Source organism: Micromys minutus (genome assembly GCF_963924665.1).
Source record: "Micromys minutus genome assembly, chromosome: 4".
In the NCBI taxonomy this organism is placed as follows: Eukaryota; Metazoa; Chordata; class Mammalia; order Rodentia; family Muridae; genus Micromys; species Micromys minutus.
Genome location: NC_137973.1, coordinates 3481307 through 3503809, shown reverse-complemented (window position 1 = coordinate 3503809; position 22503 = coordinate 3481307). Strand labels below are relative to the sequence as shown.

Sequence of the window (22503 nt, the reverse complement as noted above, 5' to 3'; positions counted from 1 at the left end):
TTGCGGCATGTAATGTCCTCCAGGTCTTAAACGTGGAAATTACTCCCTAGAGCAGAGGAAACACTTTCAAAGCTTTGAGATTACGTCTGTAGTTTGTGGAGTTTGAATCTCAGGGTCCACAGCACCTTGCCCCAGCCCAGTTATATTGGATGTAAACACGTTTTCTGGAACTAATGGGAGGCCATTTAAGTCAGTTTGAAAACTGTATAAGAACAGGCGGGCAAGCATGGCTGGGACGCAATCACTCGGCCTCGTATTTACATTGCCTGTTGGCCTTTTATTTTTTTAGCCCCAGTGAAATCTCACACTTGTCCTGTAGCTCTTCTGCCCATGGTTAGGCACGGCGAAGATAATTTTAAGCACCAAACACATCCTTTATAGGTTTCTATCAATAGTTTTAACTTAGAATTCTCTTTTCTCCCACCTGGATCCTGAATAGCTTGGAATGATAGGATGGTTTAGGGTGTGGTGGGTTTCTCTATTTCTCTAGTCTTTGAACCCCTCCCCATCCCTGGCCCCAATTCAGCATCCCCTCTAAGAGGCCTGACTAACACAGAACACCTCACCTGGGCACTCTGCTGTCTTCTGGAGGGCAGCACGTAGCTAGTTGTGTTATCAAGGCTGATGGTCAGCCCATCACTCCACGTCTAGATTTTTCCAGACAAAAATCAGGTCCCAGCACACTGTGTTCCTCAGCCATAGGAGGATGGAGTGAGAGATTACTGAGAGAGACGACTGGATTTGGGGTGGGCATCTCTGGGACCAGCTAGAAACCTAGGACAGTGGAAACTTCCAGGCATCTATGAATGTGACCCTAGCTAAGACTCCTAGCAATGGGACATATGGAGCCTGAACTGGCCGCCTCCTGTAACCAGGCAAGATTCCAGTGGATGGATTGGGACAACAACCCAGCCATAAAACCTTAGACCCACAGTTTGTCCTGCCCTACAGATGTGCCGGGGTAAACATGAAGAGCCAACCAATGATTGGCCTGCTTAAGACCCATGCCAGGAGAGGGAGCCCACCCCTGATACTAGTAATGATATGATGCTATATTGTCAGACAGTGGCCTAGTACAACTGTTATCAGAGAGGATTCACCCAGCAACTAATAGGGACATGCAGAGACCACAGACAAACATTAGAGCTTAGGGAATCCTGTGGAGGAAGGAGCAGAAGGATTGAAGGAGTCAGAGGGTCAAAGACACCACAAGAAAACCTACAGCGTCAACTAACCTGGGCCATAGGTGCTCACCGAGCCACAGAGTCGATCAGAGACATACGTGGGAGGGACTTAGGTCCTCTGCACATGTGACATGTTGTGCAGCTTGGTTTTCTATGGGACCCTAACAGCAGGAGCAGAGGCTGCCTCTGACTCTGTCATTTGTCTTTGAATCCCTGTCCCCTAACTGGCTGCCCTGTCTTCTTGCAACTTGATATGCTTAGGATGGGCGATATTCCTGGGAGGTCTCTCCTTTTCTGAGAAGGAGGGAGGAGGGGTAGAGGGCGGACCGGTGAGGCGAGAGGGAGGGACTGAGGAGGCAGAGGGAAGGGAAGCAGCACTCAGGATGGAAATAACTTAATCAGAAAAGAGAGAGAAAGGAAAAAATGAAAGTCCAAGGGCCCTGAAAGTTTCCAGGAAGAAAACTCCCTGCTGGGGTAGATGCAGCTCTGTCCTCCCTGCTGGGGTAGATGCAGCTCTGTCCTCCCTGCTGGGGTAGATGCAGCTCTGTCCTCCCTGCTGGGGTAGATGCAGCTCTGTCCTCCCTGCTGGGGTAGATGCAGCTCTGTCCTCCCTGCTGGGGTAGATGCAGCTCTGTCCTCCCTGCTGGGGTAGATGCAGCTCTGTCCTCCCTGCTGGGGTAGATGCAGCTCTGTCCTCCCTGCTGGGGTAGATGCAGCTCTGTCCTCCCTGCTGGGGTAGATGCAGCTCTGTCCTCCCTGCTGGGGTAGATGCAGCTCTGTCCTCCCTGCTGGGGTAGATGCAGCTCTGTCCTCCCTGCTGGGGTAGATGCAGCTCTGTCCTCCCTGCTGGGGTAGATGCAGCTCTGTCCTCCCTGCTGGGGTAGATGCAGCTCTGTCCTCCCTGCTGGGGTAGATGCAGCTCACAGTACGGTTTCTTTATTTTACCTTTCTCAACTGGATCCCCTCTCTTTCCTGCTCTCTCAGGCTTCGTATTCTTATGCTAGAGTGAGCTCCGGATGCATGGAACCGAGTGGAGAGGGCAAAAGGGAAACTTTATTTTATAGGAGAATTTCAGTTGTAAATAGGATCGGGAAGTCACCGTCTCAGATCCATCCACTACACCAACCTGAGGCTGTGGGCGCTCAGCTCCTTCCAGGACTGGGAGTCACACCAAGGTTATTTACTAAAAGTCAAAGATTCCCCAGGGCCCCGTGGGGAATGCCTGTCAGGCTTCACCCTGCAAGATTCACCTTAAACTGAACAATGTGGGGCACAGTGGCCCTCCTTCATCCTTGGAGAGACACCGAGGAACACCTGTGAAGTGTTCGTACCAAAAGTGTTGAACTTGATCTGACGCTAAGTGGTCTCCCTATAGACTGATAGGAAGACGTTTGACCAATGTTACTAAAGAAAAAACTGGGGTGGAGAAATAACCTTAGATGGAAAGAGATTGACTAGCCACAACAGAGCATCCTTCCTTTCCCTTTTCTCTCTTTAGTGCCTGGGAGTGAAACCAGGTTCAAATCCACATGAAGTCTAATGCTCCACAGTCAGCCCCATTCCTCAGGATCACGCACGATCGAGTTTTCTCAGTCAAATTGTGTTCCCAGCTTCTTTTCAGAGAAAAACAAAACAAACAAATCAAACAAAAGAAAGCATACCAATCCATACAGGGCCCTGGAGGAAGTAGGGACATGCCCTGTTGATATGGTGAGCAGATAATAATAATAATCAGCAGATAGTGGAGGAAGTGCTCATGGGTGAAATGCTCACTATACACGAGCAGATAGAACATGGATGAAGCACATCAAGTATTCATTCTGACGTTTTTCTGCAGTTTTTAATTTTTTTCAAAAACTTGGATGAAGAAACCATGGAGCCAGCTTTGATTGTAGAAGTGCTTTGTCACCTCCTTTTGACATTTTAATTGTGTTTTAGGACCTAACTGAAACCCCATCTTCATCTTATTTATATAAAACCCTAAAAGTGTCAGTGTATGCAACAACAATAGGCACCTGGAAATATATTCCCACTTAAATGAACACAACTCTGTCACACAATTGTTGGAAAGAGAATGCGACTTTCCCATTCTTCCTATTTTATAAATAAGAATCAGAGGAGGTCTAACCAGCTCATCCCAGTCCACACACTGGCACTGAAGTGTCTCATTGTATTTTCTCACACCCTCTAAATATCCAGGACTTTAGCAAAACCACACATCCCCCACCCCTGTTTGTACAGAGTAAGAAGGAGGCTGAAATAATTGTTCATCTCACGGTGGGTGTGAGAATTACCAGCGAGCATCCCATGGGTGGCCGCACTCCCTCCGTTAAACATCCAGGCCGTGAAACCCTCAGAGATGCTGCTGCTCGGAGCTGCTAAGTTCTGCAGCCCCAGCTATGCAGGTAGAGAGCTAGTGTGGGCGATGTCCGCCTCCAGTTCCGATGCATGGCATTGCAGATCTGCTGCAGAGCAACAAGGAACCTATAGGAATGGATTCCCCTGAGAGTGAACGTGTCCTTAGAACACTGAGTTAAATCATGTCACATCTCAGATGTCTTTCAGAGAGTTGACAGCTCACAGAAGGAAGTGCATGTGAGTCACCGATAGAATACTAAGTAGCTCTGTCTTCACCTGACAGCTGGGGTGAACAAAAGCACATCCCCCCCCCTCCCCTCCTCACACCACTTCCCTCCCCTATCTTTGTAATGGAAAACAGTGTAAAGAGAAAAGTGAAGGCAAAACAGAAATAAAAACACCACAAAAACAACCAACCAACCAATCAACCAAACAAAAAAGCATTGTAAACCTGGTGGGATCCGCAGCCCACCTTGGCCTTTGTTTTCGTGGGTGTAGGGGCTGAGTTCACAACTGAAGGAAGATGGAGAGAAAGAAGAAGGCAGAGACAGGAGAGAAAACACAGGAAGTTGTATAGAATATATCCATGTCCTTTCCCATCCATTCCCACTAGGATTTTATAGATTGGGAATTCAGTCTATAAATGAATTCCAACCAAAGCACCATGTGACTAAAATGTTCAGAAGGATTTTCAGAAGTGGTTTTCTTTGCAGTCAGCTCTCCACTTGTATCCCGTGGCTCGACATTTCAGTCCTGTCATCCCTCTGAAGCTCCTTTCTCAATCTGTGCTTAACGCTGCTAACTAGGACCCTGTTTCTGACAACGTGACCTTAGATCTGTGTGCAGACGTTCTCGGGCTTCTCCTGACTCTGGGACACGTTTCACAAGGTCTTGAGGACATCTTGTGGAGGAACGTGACAGCCACTAGTCTGTACCTTGCAGGAAGTGAGAGAAACAAACAAGGAGATAACAGAAGAAGTAGCTCGAATGCACAAAGCACGATAGGATGTGTAAGTGCTGTGGAAGCAGCGAAGGCAGAGAGGAAGGACTGTGAGCGTAGGATACTCATAAAGACATCTCTCTCTGCGTCTTATGTGCGCATGTGTATAACTGGTCCTCACAGAGACCAGACGTGTACGCCGAAGGATGTCGGCCACCATGTGAATGCTGGGAACTGAACTCAGTCTTCTGTGGGAGCAGCACTCTTAACACACGGAGCTGTCTTTAGTCTGCCACATGTGTTTCTCAAATAAGTACACAGACGAAACCTATGAAGATGTAACAGGATCTGCAGTTAGCTGTCCAGTGGCGGCCCCCACACTAGCCTTGAACATACATTGTTAATACATGCGCATAGTCCTTAGGTGTGTGTCGGTTAACTGGTTGGCAGCTAATGGCCAGCTGGACTTGCTCCTGTTGTTGTCATTTTGTTTTGTTTTTTTTCCAAACTCTAAGCGTATTACTGAACCACGTTCTTTCTGCTGAGTGACATTTTTGAAATCTCAGATCTGATCCCTATAACCACATCACTCTGGGGAAAGCCAAGTGGCAGAGAGAGACCAGCTCCTCTATGTCCCCAAAGATTTGGGAATCTGAGTCTTTCCACACATTCACTCTTTGTCAGTTCTGCATGTCCTCTTGCGCTATGTTTTAATTGATCTGATAAATTATGTGACCCAAACATTTTATTCATTTATTGTTTACACATGCGTGGTCTCTGAAAGTGTGCATACCTGTGTGTGTGTGTGTGCACAGAGGAGGACATCTGGTGTCGTGTTCTGTCTGTCTCCCTGTGTTGTTCCCTTGAGACAGGGTCTCTCGCTGGACGTGAACCTCATAATTCGATTAGGCTGTCCAGCTCCTGAGGACTGCTGTCTCTTCTCCAAGAGTCTGGAGTTACAGGCATGCATGGCCACGCCTGGCTGGCTTTCACGTGGCTGCTGGGGGTCTGAACTCGGGCCCTTGTGTGGCACCTGCTCTTCTCCACAGAGCCATCTGGCCAGCCCCCAACTTTCTTAGTTATTTTCTGCACAGTGAGCAAGCATGAAACTTCCATAAGGGTAATATTTTGTCAGATTTACTAACTTCTAGTTCTCCTAGGTGCTCAGAAAAGTGCTCGACTCATGGTGGGTATTCATCAGATATCAACCGAGAATGAGTTGATCTTTGTTTGTTTTTATGTTTTTTTTGTAGATACCTTTGGAAATAGCTGCAGGCACAAGACCATCTTTCAGGCTGAGGCTTGGAAAATTAACACAGAACAATATTCCAAGGAGAAAACTAGCTTATAAGAAAATTCTATTGTGCCTTCTGGCTTGATCCCTTCATGACCTCACAGACCCTGTTTATCCCTGTAGCTTGGCTTTCATCCCATTATAATTTCAAGGCCTGGGGCACATCTCATAGTTAACTCTGAGGAGAAAGGTGTGTGGCATTATATGGTACACTCCCCAAATAAGGCGAAGGTGCTTTGCCTCTGCTCTGAGGGAGGTGCTGAATGCACCTGCTAGCTCATTCCTATGGTGCTTTGCATTTTACCTGTTTTCAAGTGAGGAGCTGAGCCTGAGCAGGAATAGTAACCCTGCCCCAGTGACTGCCACCAAAGCCTGGATTTGAGGCCGTCCTTCCTGCCCTGAATTCCTTGATGAAATACCACTCCAGTGAGGAGGAGTGAACCTGACCTCTCCCCATTGCTGACTGCTCTTTTTTTTTGTCTTCAGTCACTACTGTTCTGTAAGGCGGAATTCAAAGGTAATCATTTAATTTGTTTGGTGGAGGAAATTTTAAGACACAGTAACATTCATGCTATATCGTGGTTCTTGTTGGCTGCCTTGAGTCAAGTTTACAGTGAGAGTCAAGAACAAAAGCAGACAGAATGATGTGAAAATGTTTAGTTTGGCCCGAAAACATAGTTTGACATAGATGCATTCAAAGTTGCAGACAAATCACACATAGACAACAGAGGCCGTGACTATTAAATTAGTGCCACAAATAAATAAAAAAAGAAAGAAAGAAAAGAAAGAAAAAACATAGAAAGCTGTCTTGTTGGCAAGATCTTACTCATTGAAGCCTTGGGTATAAAATGCAAACTCATTTGGAAGACTTTCTTTTCAGAGTGCCTGAAGAGAGAGAGGAGCCAGGGCTCCTTGCTGAAAACAGGCTGCTCAGGGATGTGGTTTATAAATTTTTTTTCCATTCAGCTTCAAAGCACTATGAGGCTACTTCAACCATGGTCAAGGGAGCCTGATTATTTAGCAGAACTTGGGATAATACATATGAAATTGGCTTTTCAGGCATCAGGACCTCAAGAATTATAAGATTTCAAGATTTTAAAGATAAGCCTGGAGGTCAGGCTGTGTGTGTGTGTGTGTGTGTGTGTGTGTGTGTGTGTGTGTGTGTGTGAAATAGACTTCCTATAGGGAGCCCCTGAGTAGCTGCTATCCATTAAGTTGGAAGTGTAGCGTAAGCTGAATTACAAACACTGATGGGATGCTTGCTTAGGGACTTTGTAGTAAATGGATGGACCCAGCTCAGGAGGGAGAACGTGTGTGTTGAGGACAACAGAAAGGTGGGCAGCTCAAGTGCACTGGCGCTCAGATGATGCCACACCCCTCAGGTGTTAGCAGAGGAGCTATGGGATTTAACACTTTCCTCCTGGATTTTGATCTTCATTTTATCTCCCCCCCCCCCTTGCGTCTCTCCTGTCCCATCTTCTGTGGTGGGAATGTTTGCTCTGGGCCATTGCACATTGGAAGTATATAATTGATTTTTATTTTCACAGATTCTTATCTGAGAGACTTCCTTAAATTTCAATAGATACTCGGAAGTTTGGACTTTTAAATAGAAGTGGGACAGCTAAGACTTGTAGGATCCTTGAAGTTTGGCTACAGGCTTTTGCATCATTTAGATGTGAACCTCTTGGGAGACTCGTAGAATCTAAAATATTTCTCACAGGCTTGAGTTTTAAATGCTTTTGGACAATAGGTAGCAATATTTGGGGGGGGGGGGATGGAGAACTTTTAGGAAATTGAGCCTGTCAGAAGTCACTAGGGGCCGGAAGTCACGAGGGACCGGAAGTCACTAGGCACATATCTTAGAAACTTGCATCCCTGCTCCCAGTTCTGACCTTCTGCCCTGGTTTTGGTTCCTATGTGTAGTACTGAGGAGCTCCTGCTGTGTGTTTTCTGTAATGCCTTACCTGAATCTATGCTGCATCTCATAGTCAGAGCCACAGAGACAGGAAGCTCACACCCCATGCTGCTATCAGACTGGGAAGAGCTTTTCCCTCTGTAGATATACAGAATAGTTTTCCTGACATGTAGCTCATGGGCATTTGAAATGTATAAGTTCAAATTATGGTTATGTACTGTGGATTTCAAAGACTTAGTATGGAAAGAGTAAAATATACATTTAAAAATGGTTACAGTTTGAATAGTAATTTTTGTATGAATAGTTAAAATAATATTGTAATTGACTGTTTTTTTAGTGTGGTTAGTACATAATTTAAATTTTATAAATGTCACGTGTTATATCTATAGGATTTCTTCTTGCTGTTATTATGATTAGGAGGCAAGGTGGGGGTACCTTTCAGAGGCATGAAAAATAATGAGCGCGCCGGACACACTGATCAGTTGCAGCTACAGGATACATATAAGTTTTAGGTGTTTCAGCTTTTGTTCTAAAACCTTTACTTTGGAAGAGAAAATACTCAGGTTCTGTTTTCTTTTTCTTTTTTATTTTCTAGGCTGTTTTCTGAGGCTGTGTGTGTGTGTGTGTGTGTGTGTGTGTGTGTGTGTATGAGTTGTCACAAGCATCCTAGTTCCCCAAATATCCATAGATTCCTGTTTGCATTGTAGCCATAGTAAAGAACATGGCCTATGGAAAATATTTACAGAATCTGCTGTTGGTTAACGGTGGGGATTAGTGAAGCTAACTCCAGTCTTACCACCACTATTTGAAATAGAGACATCTGGGTTGGTTTACGGCTGTATTGCCCGCAAGAAACGGAACATGAACACACTGAACAGTAATTAGCACAGACATAATATTCAATAATTCAGGAATTCTAGGTGATTACTTTTGACAATGAGTTCTACATGAAAGGACTTGATTTCAAGCATGTTTTAAATTAAGTTTTTATTAAAGTATAATTTAACTTGAAAAATTATCACATTTTGTCAATAAATCCTAACAGTCTATATATCAAAGTGTCTCTTCTTTTTGCCATTAGTCACAAGTGGCCCACATCGATCACCATGTCACAAATATAGGGGTGTCCAGTGGCTCTCTCCCTGGAGAGTTCCTATGCAATTGGCCATAGCAAAAGACCTCAAGCCCTCAGAGCATGGGATGCAACGTGCAGTGTGATTTAAGGTGCCTTGCAACTTCTCTGATACTGAGCTCAAGACAAGAATTTGAAATGCATGCTGACCTATGAAAGTGAGAGAATTAGCAATCTGAGTTTCACAGAGACAAGGAACTGTCAGTGACTCCAAGGAGGGGTATATTGTCATAAGAAAGGTGACAAAGGATATGGGGCTGATTTTTCCTACGATTGGAAAACATGCCACCATTGGCAGATAGTATAGCAGAGACAGATGGCACAGCAGCTGCTGTGAAAAAAAAAAAAAGCCTTACAACTAGGTGAACCATGAAAAATAATGAGAAGGATGGAGGGAAAAGCGCGCATGCGCACGCCTCCACTGTCACATCTTCCTGTCGCCACAAAGCGTAGAATTGTATTCTGTCAGGTGGCAGATTGCAAATGAAGTGCTTCACTTCTCTCCACTGACTGCACATTTGGAATTTACCACCATTCTCTTGATAGAACTCACTTTTTGTCTTTTGGATTTTGGCAAGAATGGTAGGAACGGGTAGCCACAGCTAATGGGACACACGGTGCCCATATATGGTGCGACAGCTGATCTTTTCCTGGCTCAATTGGTTGAAATTTGATATGCGGAAATTGGCCGAAACTCATCCTGATTTATTTTAGACACACCCCCCAATTAACACTGATTCATGGCGTTTTAAACAGCTTGAACTGGAGATGTGAGCTTGAGCTATCAAAGTGCGCACACAGATGAACTTGACACTATAGAGTTGGTGGCTAGAGGCCTTCCAGAGCTCCATGCTGGCTGCTTTCTCTACCCCCTTGAGTGATCAGCAGCAGTGAGGGGCTACCGATGCCTCGTTGGAGAGTTGCTTCAGCCTCTCTAAAGGAATTGGCCTCTTCATCGATTTGGAAAAGAATGTTTGAAATGAAGATCGCAAATGCAGAGGCTCTGGAGTTTTGATGCCCGCGCAGTTGATATCTGCGTGGTATTTACTGCTGTGTAACTAATAGCAGATAGAAATGGGTCCGACTAAGACCTGAGGTGCTGAGATAATAAAAGCAGGTGAATGACATTAAAGCCTTTTATCTAATATTATTTAAAGATTGGCTGGGTGAATACGGAAGATGGTTTTGTTACTTTATCTGGAGGAGCTGAATAAGGGCTGTAGAGTTACACTGACTGACAGATAGTTACCAAAGGGTCCCAGGGTAGTTTTGGTACTAAACAACCTGTCTCATCGGCATTTAGAAACACTAGTCATCCTCCAAGGTAAGCCTCATTGTGCAGGTATAACTTTTACTTTTGTGCCGGGCATGCAGGATTCACAATCATTGTCACCACAAATCTTAACATAGAATCTAGAGACAGTGCAGGTCTGTCCCTCCAGTCCCTGCACCTTGAGGAAGTAATCTTGTCTTTCTACTTTTTTTTTCCTTTCTATTTTCCAGCACTTACCTCTGTTAAGAGTAAAGCAGAAGAGACTGTACAATCTGTGCTTCCAAAACTGGAGTTCGACTCCGGCATTTCTATTTGACTTACAAATAAGTGACTAGAAGTTACAAACAATTATAAAATATAAATCCATCAGAGAGCTAGGACGGGCTACATAGAAGCCATCTGGGACAAGTCTTCGTAAGAAGACACTGAACAGCCTGTTCACTAAACCCAAAGCAGGGGAAACTTCAGAGACTGGTAGCCCAATGGGGTAGTGTCTGGCTGGGGGTGGGGAGAGGTGGAGGGGCTACATCCCTGTTTAAGTTGGTGATTCCTGCCAAGCAAAGCTGCAGAAGCCTGTGTTTGGTGACTTACTCAGTAAGGAGGGAATACCCATTGTTGAACACTCTTACTATGACTCATTATGATGTAGTTTCCCATTCACTTTGTGGAACGTTATTGGAAAGTCTTAGGGAAAAAATGTAATTTTCTCCGATTTCAGGAGGGGTTAGATCATGCTTCATTACAGACCCTAGCATGTAACAGCAATCTGTTCTTTTAAAAAAATTCTTGGAAATTTCTTAACTAGGTATCAACATTCTTGTGGTGTTTATGCAGGAGGTACTTAACCGGTTAGCATCACAGAGCTGGAGAACCTCCTTCTGCCTTTACCCACATACTGTAGCTTTTTCATTTGGGAGACACTTATAATTCAGCTTTCCTTTTATAGATACAATGCAGCTTATATTTCCTGATTGAGGGGCTCTAATATATTCCTAAAATTAAAGGTAAAGGATGAGGCTGGATGGGTGGGAAAACAAGCTCAGCTGTCTGCTATCCTGCGTAGGCACATAATGGAACTGTGAAAGACACCATTCCAAAGAGGAAAACATCCACCAGGTACTTACAAGGAGAAACAATTCGTCTTTACAATGCAGTATTTTATTTGGTAGTTTTGGTGACTGACTGGTTGTAGTGCTCTGTTTAAATGCATCTTTGTGAATTGTGGGGCAGCCATACTGTCACGGAAATAAATATCTCTAGTACTGTTTGCCACCTGGTTATCAAGCAGTCTTTATCTTGACAGATACAGGCTCATGGGTAATAGTGCATAGATATATGTGTGCATGTTTAGTTTCTCTGTCGTTGGGGAAGGTAAATGACAATACAGGTGTAATAACACATGCTTGAAATAAATGAAGAGCTACAAAATGCAATTTAGAAAGATTCCTATGAACTTGACTCATTTATATTCTCCTTAATTCCCATAACCCAACAGTAACAATAAGCCTTTATAGAACTTAATTTCTTACATTATAAACAGCATTTTCAATTATCAAAGACAAATAAAGACAAATTTACTTTTAGCGTAATTTTATGTGGATTGCATTATTTGAATTGTTAAAAAATTGATAGTTCGAATGTTTTTAAACTTAAAAACAAAGCCAACAATTCCCTTTTTGTCTTGAAATATTTCTATTCTCACCTAACTGGAGTCATCCTTTCCCGTTTGGTATTCAAAACCATCTTATTTCTCAGTCATCCCAGGGAGGATTGACACGGACACAAATGAAGAACCTGTGGCTTTAGGAATGTTCTGAGAGCCACCACAGGATAAGCTGTGGTCTTCGGACAGAGGGTAATGGGGGCAAAGCGTGCAGAGAACCAGAACCAAATCACAAAGAAGAGCCTTACGAAGCAGTTCTGCCTGTCCAATGCGCACTAGAACACAGCCCCTCTCAGCATTTACCACACAGGCTGGAAACTAATCAGACTTAGCATCATCAAAGAAAAGGAAGTGAAGTGCCTTAGAGTGACTGCCTCGGAAATGGCGGTTATATTATAAACTCCTCTGATTAATGTAAGCATTTTAGTTGATAAAATCTTGAAAGTGAAATGAGTCTGGGAGAAGTGAGAGTATCTTGCAACCAAGAAAAACCATGGAGAATAAAGGTAAAGGAGGAGCTTAGAAGAAGGAAGAGGAGGAGGAGGAGTAGTCTGTTAGCTTTTGGGGCAAATACAGAGGCTAAACGACCTTGCAAAGGTTTTACTTTTAAATTCTAGCTTATCAGAACACACGTCATTACTTACTGTAGTAGAAACAGTCTTCAGACTAGGACCAGGAATTCTGTAGCCTCTTATTCTTGTTAAATTCCTTTACTCACCTTCCATGGGGGTGTTGCTGTCTGGGCGATTTGCAAAGACCACATCCACATATTCCAGTTGCAGCCTCTGGAGGGAGCCTTTCAGTCCTAGCAGCAGAAGCAGAAAGTGAAACCCAGTGAAAGGCCAAAGAAGTCCAAATAGAACCACTATTAGAAAGGGCTTGAATTTGATTTCTTTAAAAAATTTACTTAAAAACAAACACTGAGTTAGTTACAAAAATCCTCTTCAACAGGTCACAGCAAGACCATAGTAGTGATTACTTGCCCACAGGAATGTCAGTCTGAGTTACTTACAAATGACTAAACTTCACAAGAGTTAAGCCAGATGAAAGATGAGAGTATAGTTTTTAGTTTTTAGTATAATAATGGAAAATGATATTTGAGAATGCTGGAGGGAAACCCACCAAATCCAACAATCGATCAGCCCAGAGAACCACCCAGGTTCTCACCCTGCCCAGTGCTGAGACCTTCTAATACAGTAACTCATGCTATGGAGACCCTCAACCTTAAGATTATTTTTGTTGCTACTTCATAACTATAATTTTGCTACTGTTATAAATTGTAATCTCAGTATCTGTGTTTTTGGATGGCCTTAGGCCACCCCTGTGAAAGAGTTACTTGGCCTAAAGGTTGAGAACAAAGGGGGGGGGGAGAGAAAGATAGATAGATAGATAGATAGATAAGAGAGAGAGAGAGAGAGAGAGAGAGAGAGAGAGAGAGAGAGAGAGAGAGAGAGAGAGAGAGAGAGAGAGAGAGAGAGAGAGAAGCTTTTTGGGAGGGGAAGGTAACACCTCAGACTTGAACCCAGTACCAACCTCACAAGTGTGAAATTCAGTACTGAGTATACTGAGTAGACTCCCACAGCCCTTGCTCCCAGGATAATGTTCACAGAGAGTCTCTGGATCCACCCCAGAGCTAGATAAGCATCTCTGAGCTGGGTGAGATGGACCTCGGTTCCCACTTCCACAACTGTTAACTACGACCAGAACTATACCAGTTCTAAAGGTTGTAGCTTCAGGTCTGACACTACTCAGCCCGGTCTCATTAGCCAAGGGGTTGCCTCCACTGTTTACTCTCAGTCTTGGGCAGCAAAGTCAGACATTTAATTCACAACTCGCTTATGACAGAAAGATGTCTAGAACTTTTACTTGAAATTCAGTGCTGGGGCTGTAGATTCTTCCCAAGAACAGCATCAATCTAGAAGCCTGGATGTCACATGAAACTTCAATTTGCATTGCCAATGCCTGGCTGCACTGGTGTCCAGCCAAAGGTAGATCACATCACCAGACAGATCATGGAAACAGAGCTACACTGGTCTCGGCAAGCTGAGGGCTCCAGAAAGGGACTCAAACTTGGTCTTTTGAACTGCACCCTTGTGGTAAAGGCTGAGGACTGGGTAGAACCCTGTTATCCCTGACCACCTGCTAGTGATTGTAGATGAGGTGTTTGGTCCTGAGGTTGGAGCACCTCCTCTAGGCAGTCCCCAAATCTATCACATACAGCGTTATCAGTTGCAACAAACCTAAGCTAGGGATGCCATATTTCACTAACAGAATAGCTGCTCTGGTTTGGGGCTTACTGGGACTAGTGTCCTCTAGTGTTGCAACAGTGGGCAAGGACTACGGGCTCCAGAACAAACAACCTGCTTAGAATCCCTAGGCCAGGCGCCACTAAAGCCAAACAATGACAGCTGGAATAAACGCCCAATACTTCAGAGCATGGATGCTGTCAGATACTAACAGGCATCAAGAGCTTCCAGGGAACCGTGAGATGTCGGAGGCCGACAGTGAGGTGATGGATATGCGTGGCCTCTTGGACAAGAATTCAAAACAGCTATTTTATGGAAAAGTAGTGAATGTCAAGAAAACACAGAGAAGCTGGGCATGGTGACACACGCCTGTGATTCCAGCACTAGGAACACTGAGGCAGGAGGATTGTAACTTAGAAGCTAGTCTGAGTTAAATAATGGGATCCTGTTTTGTATAACAGTCAGCCAAGACTGGGAAAAATAGTTTTCCTCAGGGAAGAACATACTAATTGGCTATCTCATACCAAATGATCAGCTCTGGAAATGTACAAACAAGTAACATTATGTAGGGTATATTTATGAATGTGTGTGTGTGTGTGTGAGAGAGAGAGAGAGAGAGAGAGTGTGAGTGTGTGTGTGTGAGAGAGAGAGAGAGAGAGAGAGAGAGAGAGTGTGTGTGAGTGTGTGTGTGTGTGTGTGTGTGTGTGTGTGCCTGTGCATGTGTCTCTTGGAGCTCTCAGAGTCTCAACCAACAACCAACAAGCTTATGTAGCCTGGATCTAGGCCTCTCTGCTCATATGTGGCAGATGTGCAGCTTGGTCTTCATGTGGGTCCCAACCAACTGGAGCGGGGGATCCGAAAAGCTTGTATGTAGGACGTATTCTAGCTGGCCTGCCGTGTCTGGACTCAGTGGGAGAGGATGCACCTAGCCTTGAAGAGACTGAAAGTGCCAGGGTGTGGGGATCCCAGGGGCCCCACCTGCTCAGAAGGGAAGGGGAGGGGGATGGGGGAGGATGACTTAGAGGAGGGCAGTGAGTGGGATGTAAAGTAACTAAGTAAAAAAAAAATTAATGAGAAAAATGCGTTAGTTGATCCCATTAAATCATACCAAAGACTGACTTTGCTTTGATAAAACACTCTCAGGTCTCTCTCAAGATGACTAGCATCCTCAGTGGGAACGTGGGCAGCCCAGTAATGACCTTCTATAGTGACATTGTGGCAAAAGCTGGAAGCCAAGTTTAAAATAAGCTTCTCTTCAAGGTTCTTTGTTCTCCTCTGTATAAGTTGGGAAAATAGGCTGCCTTAACTCCATTAGTAGGTGTGTGCCTTGACAGCAATATAAATAGGAGAGCAAGTACAGGCCACATTCAGCACTGAGTCCATCAAAGTTCAGAAAGCCTAGAAGATGTGTAGCCAACCTATATCCCTTTAGAGATCCCTCCTCTTCCCTTTATGACACTGGGTCTTGAACCTAGGGCCCTGTGGATGCAAACAGTGCCTGCAGCCAAGCTACACCCAGACATCTTTTTACTTTTCATTATGAGACATGGTTCCCAGATCGGCATTGACTTAGAAGTTCTTTTGTGTTAACCCCGAGGGTTGCTGGGATTTCATGCTATACCAATGGATCTGGCTTTATTTTTCTTTTATTTTGAAAAGAAACAAAATGCCAGAAGCCACAAGGACGGAATATTTAGTATAATAGAAACAGTGAAACTCAGGAGATCTGGAAGCAGGGGCTATCCTTCAGTATTAAACATTGGTCAGGAGAATTTAATTAATTTCACTAATATTAATACTTCCTCTGAATAGACTGTATTACATATACTATTATGCAACCAAAAGGAGGGCAGCTTCAGGGAACTGTTTCATCTCCTTCCCAGGAGGCACAGCAGGTCCTTATCAGCCTCTTTAATCCCTGGCAAGACTGGAGGCTTTCTCCTTTTATTATAAGCATAAAATTAATTGCCTGGTAAATGAGGCTCTTATAAATTTAAATTTGGCTCATTTAAATTTGATTTTCAAACTAGTTTATTGGACAGTCACAATTACTTTTCTGACAGAAAAATGGAATGCTGGAAAAGAGCCCAGGAAATATTTTCTATTCAAGAAAGGATGGTCTGTAGTGGTTCTTGTTAAAAGCTTTGATGAGGAGATGAGGGCAGATGGGAGGTCGAATAACTCTTCCCAAACTTGGTGATGCTCATGGATGGGACAGCACCAGCTTACTCAAGAAGTAGCTTGACAGGAGGTTCATCTTAAAAAGTACTATGATAGGAACCACTTTGGTTCCTTTGTAAAGTCATAATGTAGACAGGACATAGGACATAGACAACCATTATATGTGGATAGGACATAGGACAGGGACAACCATTGTATGTGGACAGGACATAGGACAGGGACAACCATGCATATAACAAGTGTTGGAAGCACTCTTGGTGATTAAAAAAAAAAAACAAAAACAACTTTTTGTGACTTACGTCTGTAACCTGCACCTGGGCTAACAAATTTACCGTCTTCAGAACTGCATGGCAGAGAACGTTGTCTAAGGTGGTGGACAAAAATCTGATGTGTAATTACACTGTTGTAGTCATGTCAGAGGGAGAGGAAAAGACTAGATGCCTAAAATTCTCTTGGCTGAACAGAAACAGAGGCATCCCTTTGGCTCATGCCTATGTCCATGCCCAGTCCTGGGAACAAGTGTCCTCCTTTCTGAGAATGCCCCTTACCTACTAGGTCTTGTTAGTGTAGACAAGAGGAGGAGAAGCTAGAGTAACTGGGCACCACAGCAGTTTATTTATCATTTCATGTGACAAATCTTAGTTTGTCCCCAAAGTGTGCCAGATCCTAGGACCATAATGAGAAATAGATACAGTCTTCAACCCCAAGGACCAAAAGTACACTGAGGACATCTATAGACCTGTGCTCTTTGTAAAGTCATAATGTTCATATAAACAATGACATGACAGATTCATCTCATGTATTTAGTGAATATTTGGTTATTCTTTGCCTCGCTATTATTTCTCTGAAACCTCTGTGTCTTGATATTTTGGCTGAGATATAAATGAGTTCATCTGAGAGTAGGAGGAACTGTGTGCTGGGTCAAGTTAATGATGACACTCAGGTTGATGAGTGTGCATGTGGAGACATTATATCCAGTACTGAGCACTCTGCAAGTCTTCTGCAGTTTTATAATCCATGTGTCCGGGATTTTATTCTGTGTGACACTTTGAAACATCGGCAAAGGGTGCGGGAATTGTTGGGATTTGGGAAGAAAAGATGAAGCAGGTCCAATCTGGTCAGACTTTCATATTGAACTGTGGCTTTGCTTGCTGAGCAAGTCCCATGGAGACAAGACCGAAAGGGAGGTCTGATGCCAGCAAGGGGACGGCTGCAACACGCCAAGCCCATGCCAAGCTGGCTGGCTGTGTTCCAACTCAGAGCAGGTCTTGTATATGGAAGTAATTGGACTGGGCATCGTTATGGATATAGAGTATTATGACCATACGAATCCACAATGGCTCCTTAATGTATAGCATAAGCCACGTGACTTTAACTAGGGTGAGGATTTCAGGGGGAAACAAATTACAGGAAGTGTAAGGAACTGGGCTGGGTCAGAGTGGCACACGTGGAAATCTGGCCAAAGAGGAAACTGTGCCAAGTCATCCCTATCTCCTTTCCTTTTCTCCCTTTCTCCCTCCCTCTTTCCCTTTCTCCCTCCCTCTCTCCCTCTCTTCCTCCCTCCCTCCCTCCCTCCCCCTCCCTCCCCCTTCCTTCCTTTTTTCCTTCTCTCTCCTTTCTTTCCTTTCTCACTCTTCTGGAATTCCACTCCACCCCCAAGCACACTCGCACACTCTCCTCTCTCTCTCTCTTTCTCTCTCTCTCTCTCTCTCTCTCTCTCTCTCTCTCTCTCCTTCTTTCTCCCTGCCTGCTTATATAGCCCAAATTTCTTTAATACTCTTGCGTCCCCTGACTTGGTTTCAAAGATGCTGGGATTATAGAGTACACTCTTCTTGGCTTACATGATCTTCACATTTTTTAAAAATCATTTTCATGTGACTGGAAACCAAGTCAGGAATACCACCTTTCCCTATTTTGATGCTTTAATTTTGGAGAAAAAGTTAAATAAATCACAGCATTACAAAGAGGTGCTCAACAAATGTCTTCTTAAAACTTCCTTAAATAAACCTTCATTTAGCTACTATCTTACTGAGCACAGGCTTGAATCAGATATTGTTTTAAGTTTAAATAGATATGCGAAAATGCATGAATCCTGGTTCCAGCATAGCAGCTAATAACAAGCGGAAGCCACAGTTGCAGTGAGTACGGAAGACACTAAGGATCATAAGACGTGAGTCCCGAGGAAGCAGAAGACATGCTTCTACCCCGGAGGTGTTATCTCAAATTAACTGGCAATTTTTCAAAAGTCCACACGATAACAAATTAAGTACTTTCAAATGACTACAAGAAAATAGATCAAAGTCTCTTTTTCTTTTAGATTCTGATATTGTTGAGATTTTTTTTCTTTCTTAAAAAAAGATATACTAGTTTATGTGTCTGGTTATTTTGTCTGCATCTGTATCTGTGTGAGTCTACAGTTATAAAGCTGGGTGCTGGGACTTGAACTCAGGAAGAACACCCAGTGCTTTTAACCAGTGAGCTGTTCCCTCTAGTCCTTTTATTGTTATTTATTTATTGATTTAAATTTTTCTTTGAGATAGGTTATCTCTGTGCATTTCTGTCTGCCTTAGAACTTGCCTTGTATACCAGGTTAGCCTTGAACTCAGAGACATGTCTTCCTCTGCCTTCCCAGTGCTAGGACTAAAGCCATGCCCAACTTAGAATGAATATTTTTATATGGCTTTCTAAAATGTTGAGCTTACTGCAAACGTTAAACAGACAGGTGGGGTCACATGTGCATCAACTGTGCAGGGTTGTAGTTTTAACCATTTATCATCTGATAATTAGTATATTGAGACTCTAAGAGCTCTATCTCATATGCTGTTTTATCAAATTTACCTATTATGTTCTTGTTTTTCTATGTGTCTTGGGAAAATATTGCTTTAAGTGATATCCTGATTCCCCTCTGTAGCTTTCAGTTTCATTTCTGGAGCAGTCCTCTTAGTCACCCCTTCTTTTATTAAAGGTGCCTGGTCGATTCAGCTCACATGTAGCCTTACATTCCATGGCGAAACATGTTTGTCATGCGTGTTCATGAACATGATCTGTGGGAAAGCAACACTGTGGTGGTTCGCTTTGTTTGGAGAACTTCTTTAACTGGGAAATCACTTGGTCATTCTTCTAAAGGAGGGGGTTGGGTTTTAACATTTGGCCCTAACCAAAAAGTTTCAAGCTGAAACTTTTGCCACCTATTTTCATCTTCTCAGCTGACAGCAATAGCTTGTGACTGTAAAAATCTGTTTTTAAAAATTTTATTGGTTATTTTATTTATTTGCATTTCAAATGTTATCTCCCTTCCAGGATTCCCCTCTGCAAACCCTCTATCCCATCCTCCTCCCCCTGCTTCTATGAGGGTGCTCCCCACCCACCCACCCACCCACTCCTACCTCACCACCCTAGCATTCAACCCAGATGACTCTGAACAGAGGAATGGGTACAGAAAACGTGGTACATTTACAGAACAGAGTGCTACTCAGTTATTACAATGACTTCATGAAATTTGCAGGCAAATGGATGGAAGTAGAAAATATCATCCTGAGTGAGGTAACACAGCCACAAAAGAACACACAGATAAGTGAGTATATTAGAGGAAAAAAATCCCTCAGAATACTCACAATACAACCTAAAAACCACATGAAGTTCAAGAAGTAGGAAGACCAAAGTGTGGACGCTTCAGTCCTACTTAGAAGGGGGAATAAAATAATCATTGGAGATAGAGGGTGGGAGGGACTGGAGAGGAAGAAAGAAGAGAGAAGACTATAAAAGCATAAGAGAAATGTACTTATTCTGACAATGTGACTGTGGTGGTTTGAATAAGAATGTCCCCCCTAGGCTCATCAGTTTTTATGGTCTCCAGAGGATGGTCATCAGAGAGTAGTACTGTTTGAAAGGATTAGGAGGTGTGGCCTTGTTGGAGGATGTCACTACGTGTGGGTCTTGAGGTTTCAAAATTCCAAGTCAGGGTCAATGTCTCTCTCCCTACTGACGGCAGATCTGAATGTAGAATCTCTCAGCTATTTCTCTAGCACCATGTCTGCCTGCATGCCGCCATGGTTTCTGCCATAATAATAATGTATCAAGCCTCTCAAACTGTAAGCAAGCCCCCATCAAAGGCTTATTTTATGTACACCAGTATTTTGCCTGCATATATGTCTGTGTGTGAGAGCCGCATCCTCTGGAACTGGAGTTACAGACAACTGTGAGCTGCATGTGGATGCTGGGAATTGAACTTTGGTCCTCTGAAAGAGCTCTTAACTGCTGAGCCATCTCTGCAGCCTCCAGATGCTTATTTGTAAGAATGATCTTGGTCGTGGTGTCTCTTCATAGCAACAAAACATTGACTAAGACTTATTAACCTATTGCTAGTCCTTTATGTTAGGCACTCAACCTGTTAGGTTCTTAAAGCACAGTTTGTATCTTAGCAAAATGGTCATGGAATAGCGCAATGAATATAGAGGACTGTAGAGCTCTAAAGATCTTGGGACTCAAAAAGGGAAAAAAAAAAAAACCTTTTAGCAAAATGTCTTCTTTCTTCTTGTAAAGATAAGAAGGAAATCATATTAACTGGAACTATGTTTAAGACTTTGGCTCATAGAAAAGGCTTTTCATACATTAAAAAAAATACATTACACATAAGCCAAACTCATTTATATTCTGTAAAATAACTCTGTGTGCAAGGTAAGCCAGCTTTGTCTTATTTTCTAACATTGCCCCTTGGATTTAATGTGCATATAAATCACCAATGTTTAATAAGGCCACCTTTCCCAAGGAACTATACCAATGAAATCCAAGTATAATTATGTGTAAACTTCTTCAAACTGTATTTTTGGCTTAGAAATCTCATGGTGCTCCTCCTCTGCAGAATTCATTTAATTCTCTAATTTAAGTTTGCATACAAATGTCCTATGGGGGTAATGCCTACTTATTAGCCTTTGTCTTTGGCTGAAACTACAAACTTCAAAAGAACACCAGTAATAACATAACAAGTGGTCTCAATCTTAAATCTGCATCTGGGTCGGCTTAGAGTTCAGCTGAGCTGTTTACCATCCTATGCGAAATCCTTAGCTAAAGAAAGTAGACATTTAAGGTATTCTTATTAAGTTGAATGAGGCCTGAAGAAAAGTTACTGAAAAATAATTTTGAAGTCATACACACATAGACTGTGAATCTTAAGACAATGGAGATTTAACAAAGTTTCCATATATATATATATATATATATATATATATATATATATATATATATATATATATATACTTAATTTCTTTTCCTAACCAATTAGATTAAAAATGAAAACAATGAGTATCACACTGCCTTGTTTGGCCAGCTGGACTTCGTGGGCACCTAGGTTGTTGGGTAGTGGCGGTAGATGGCACAGATGCTGGTGATGGTAGAGAGGAATGGTGGCGACTGGGAGGGGCAGGCTGGACTTGACGTCAGTATCCAATTGTACACTAATTCTTAGCAGGACTGGTATTTGGAAGAGTAAGTTGGAAGCGTTCTCTAGGGTAGGTGGTGGGCATTCATTATGGCAGCCTCAGTATGTCACAAGCTCAGGACAGTGTCCTCCATAAAGCAGTTGTGTTCATGACACAATATTATGACAAAATGACACTGGTGTTCATTATGGGATGAAGATTATGCTTCACATGAATTATTGAGTTTTTCTTCCAGGTTGTAATCCTATAATGTAGGAATACTTGGAGTCTATGTTATACTCAAGGATGCAGAGGTTTAAGTAACTTGTAGGTTACTCAGCTTATAAATAATATATAGTAGGAATTTGAATGTTGGTCTCAAAGCTCATGTACACAAAACTAAATACCAAAACGTGAGAAATATAAATCTCAGATAAATATTTTACGAACAGGTAAATAATATAATAAACATTATGGTTAAAAGACTGTGTATATGTAAGGGAGGAAGTGAGAGAAGGAGAGAAAGAGAAGAGAGAGCTACTTTTAAAAGTCTTCTTTTAAAATTAAGTAATTGAGAGCTGTTGTGGTATTAGCAGGTAAAGGCTCCTACTGCCAAGACTAATAGCCCAAGTTTACTTATTGGGACCACCATGGAAAGACACAGCTCCTGTAAATTTTACTCTGATTGTATAATGTGCTCTACATTGGAACCCTGGCACCACACTTCTCCTTGTACCCAATATAATGCAACGTAATAAAAAATTAATTGAATATCAGAACTATCTTTTTCTATTACTAGTCCAGTGGGGTGTTTCAGGCTGAACTTTTTTTCTCCACACCACCTGGGGAACATAGAGAATCAAAAATGATTAAACAGCAGTTTACAAAGAGCTCCAGAAA

The 22503-nt window shown here is 42.9% G+C and overlaps 1 protein-coding gene across 5 annotated transcripts in view; it reads right to left on the bottom strand.

Moving 5' to 3' along the window:
- Positions 1-22503, bottom strand: part of KCNAB1 (potassium voltage-gated channel subfamily A regulatory beta subunit 1) — a gene marked incomplete at its 5' end in the record, with an annotated part of 412738 nt that overhangs the window by 35471 nt on the left and 354764 nt on the right. For 3 of the 5 annotated variants that reach the window (XM_080916526.1, XM_080916527.1, XM_080916528.1), the window contains one exon: positions 12478-12564. The exons of the other annotated variants lie outside the window; for them this stretch is intronic. In XM_080916526.1, the coding sequence (XP_080772652.1) occupies positions 12478-12564 (87 nt within the window). The remainder of the gene's footprint in view (positions 1-12477; positions 12565-22503) is intronic. 5 annotated transcript variants of the gene reach the window in all.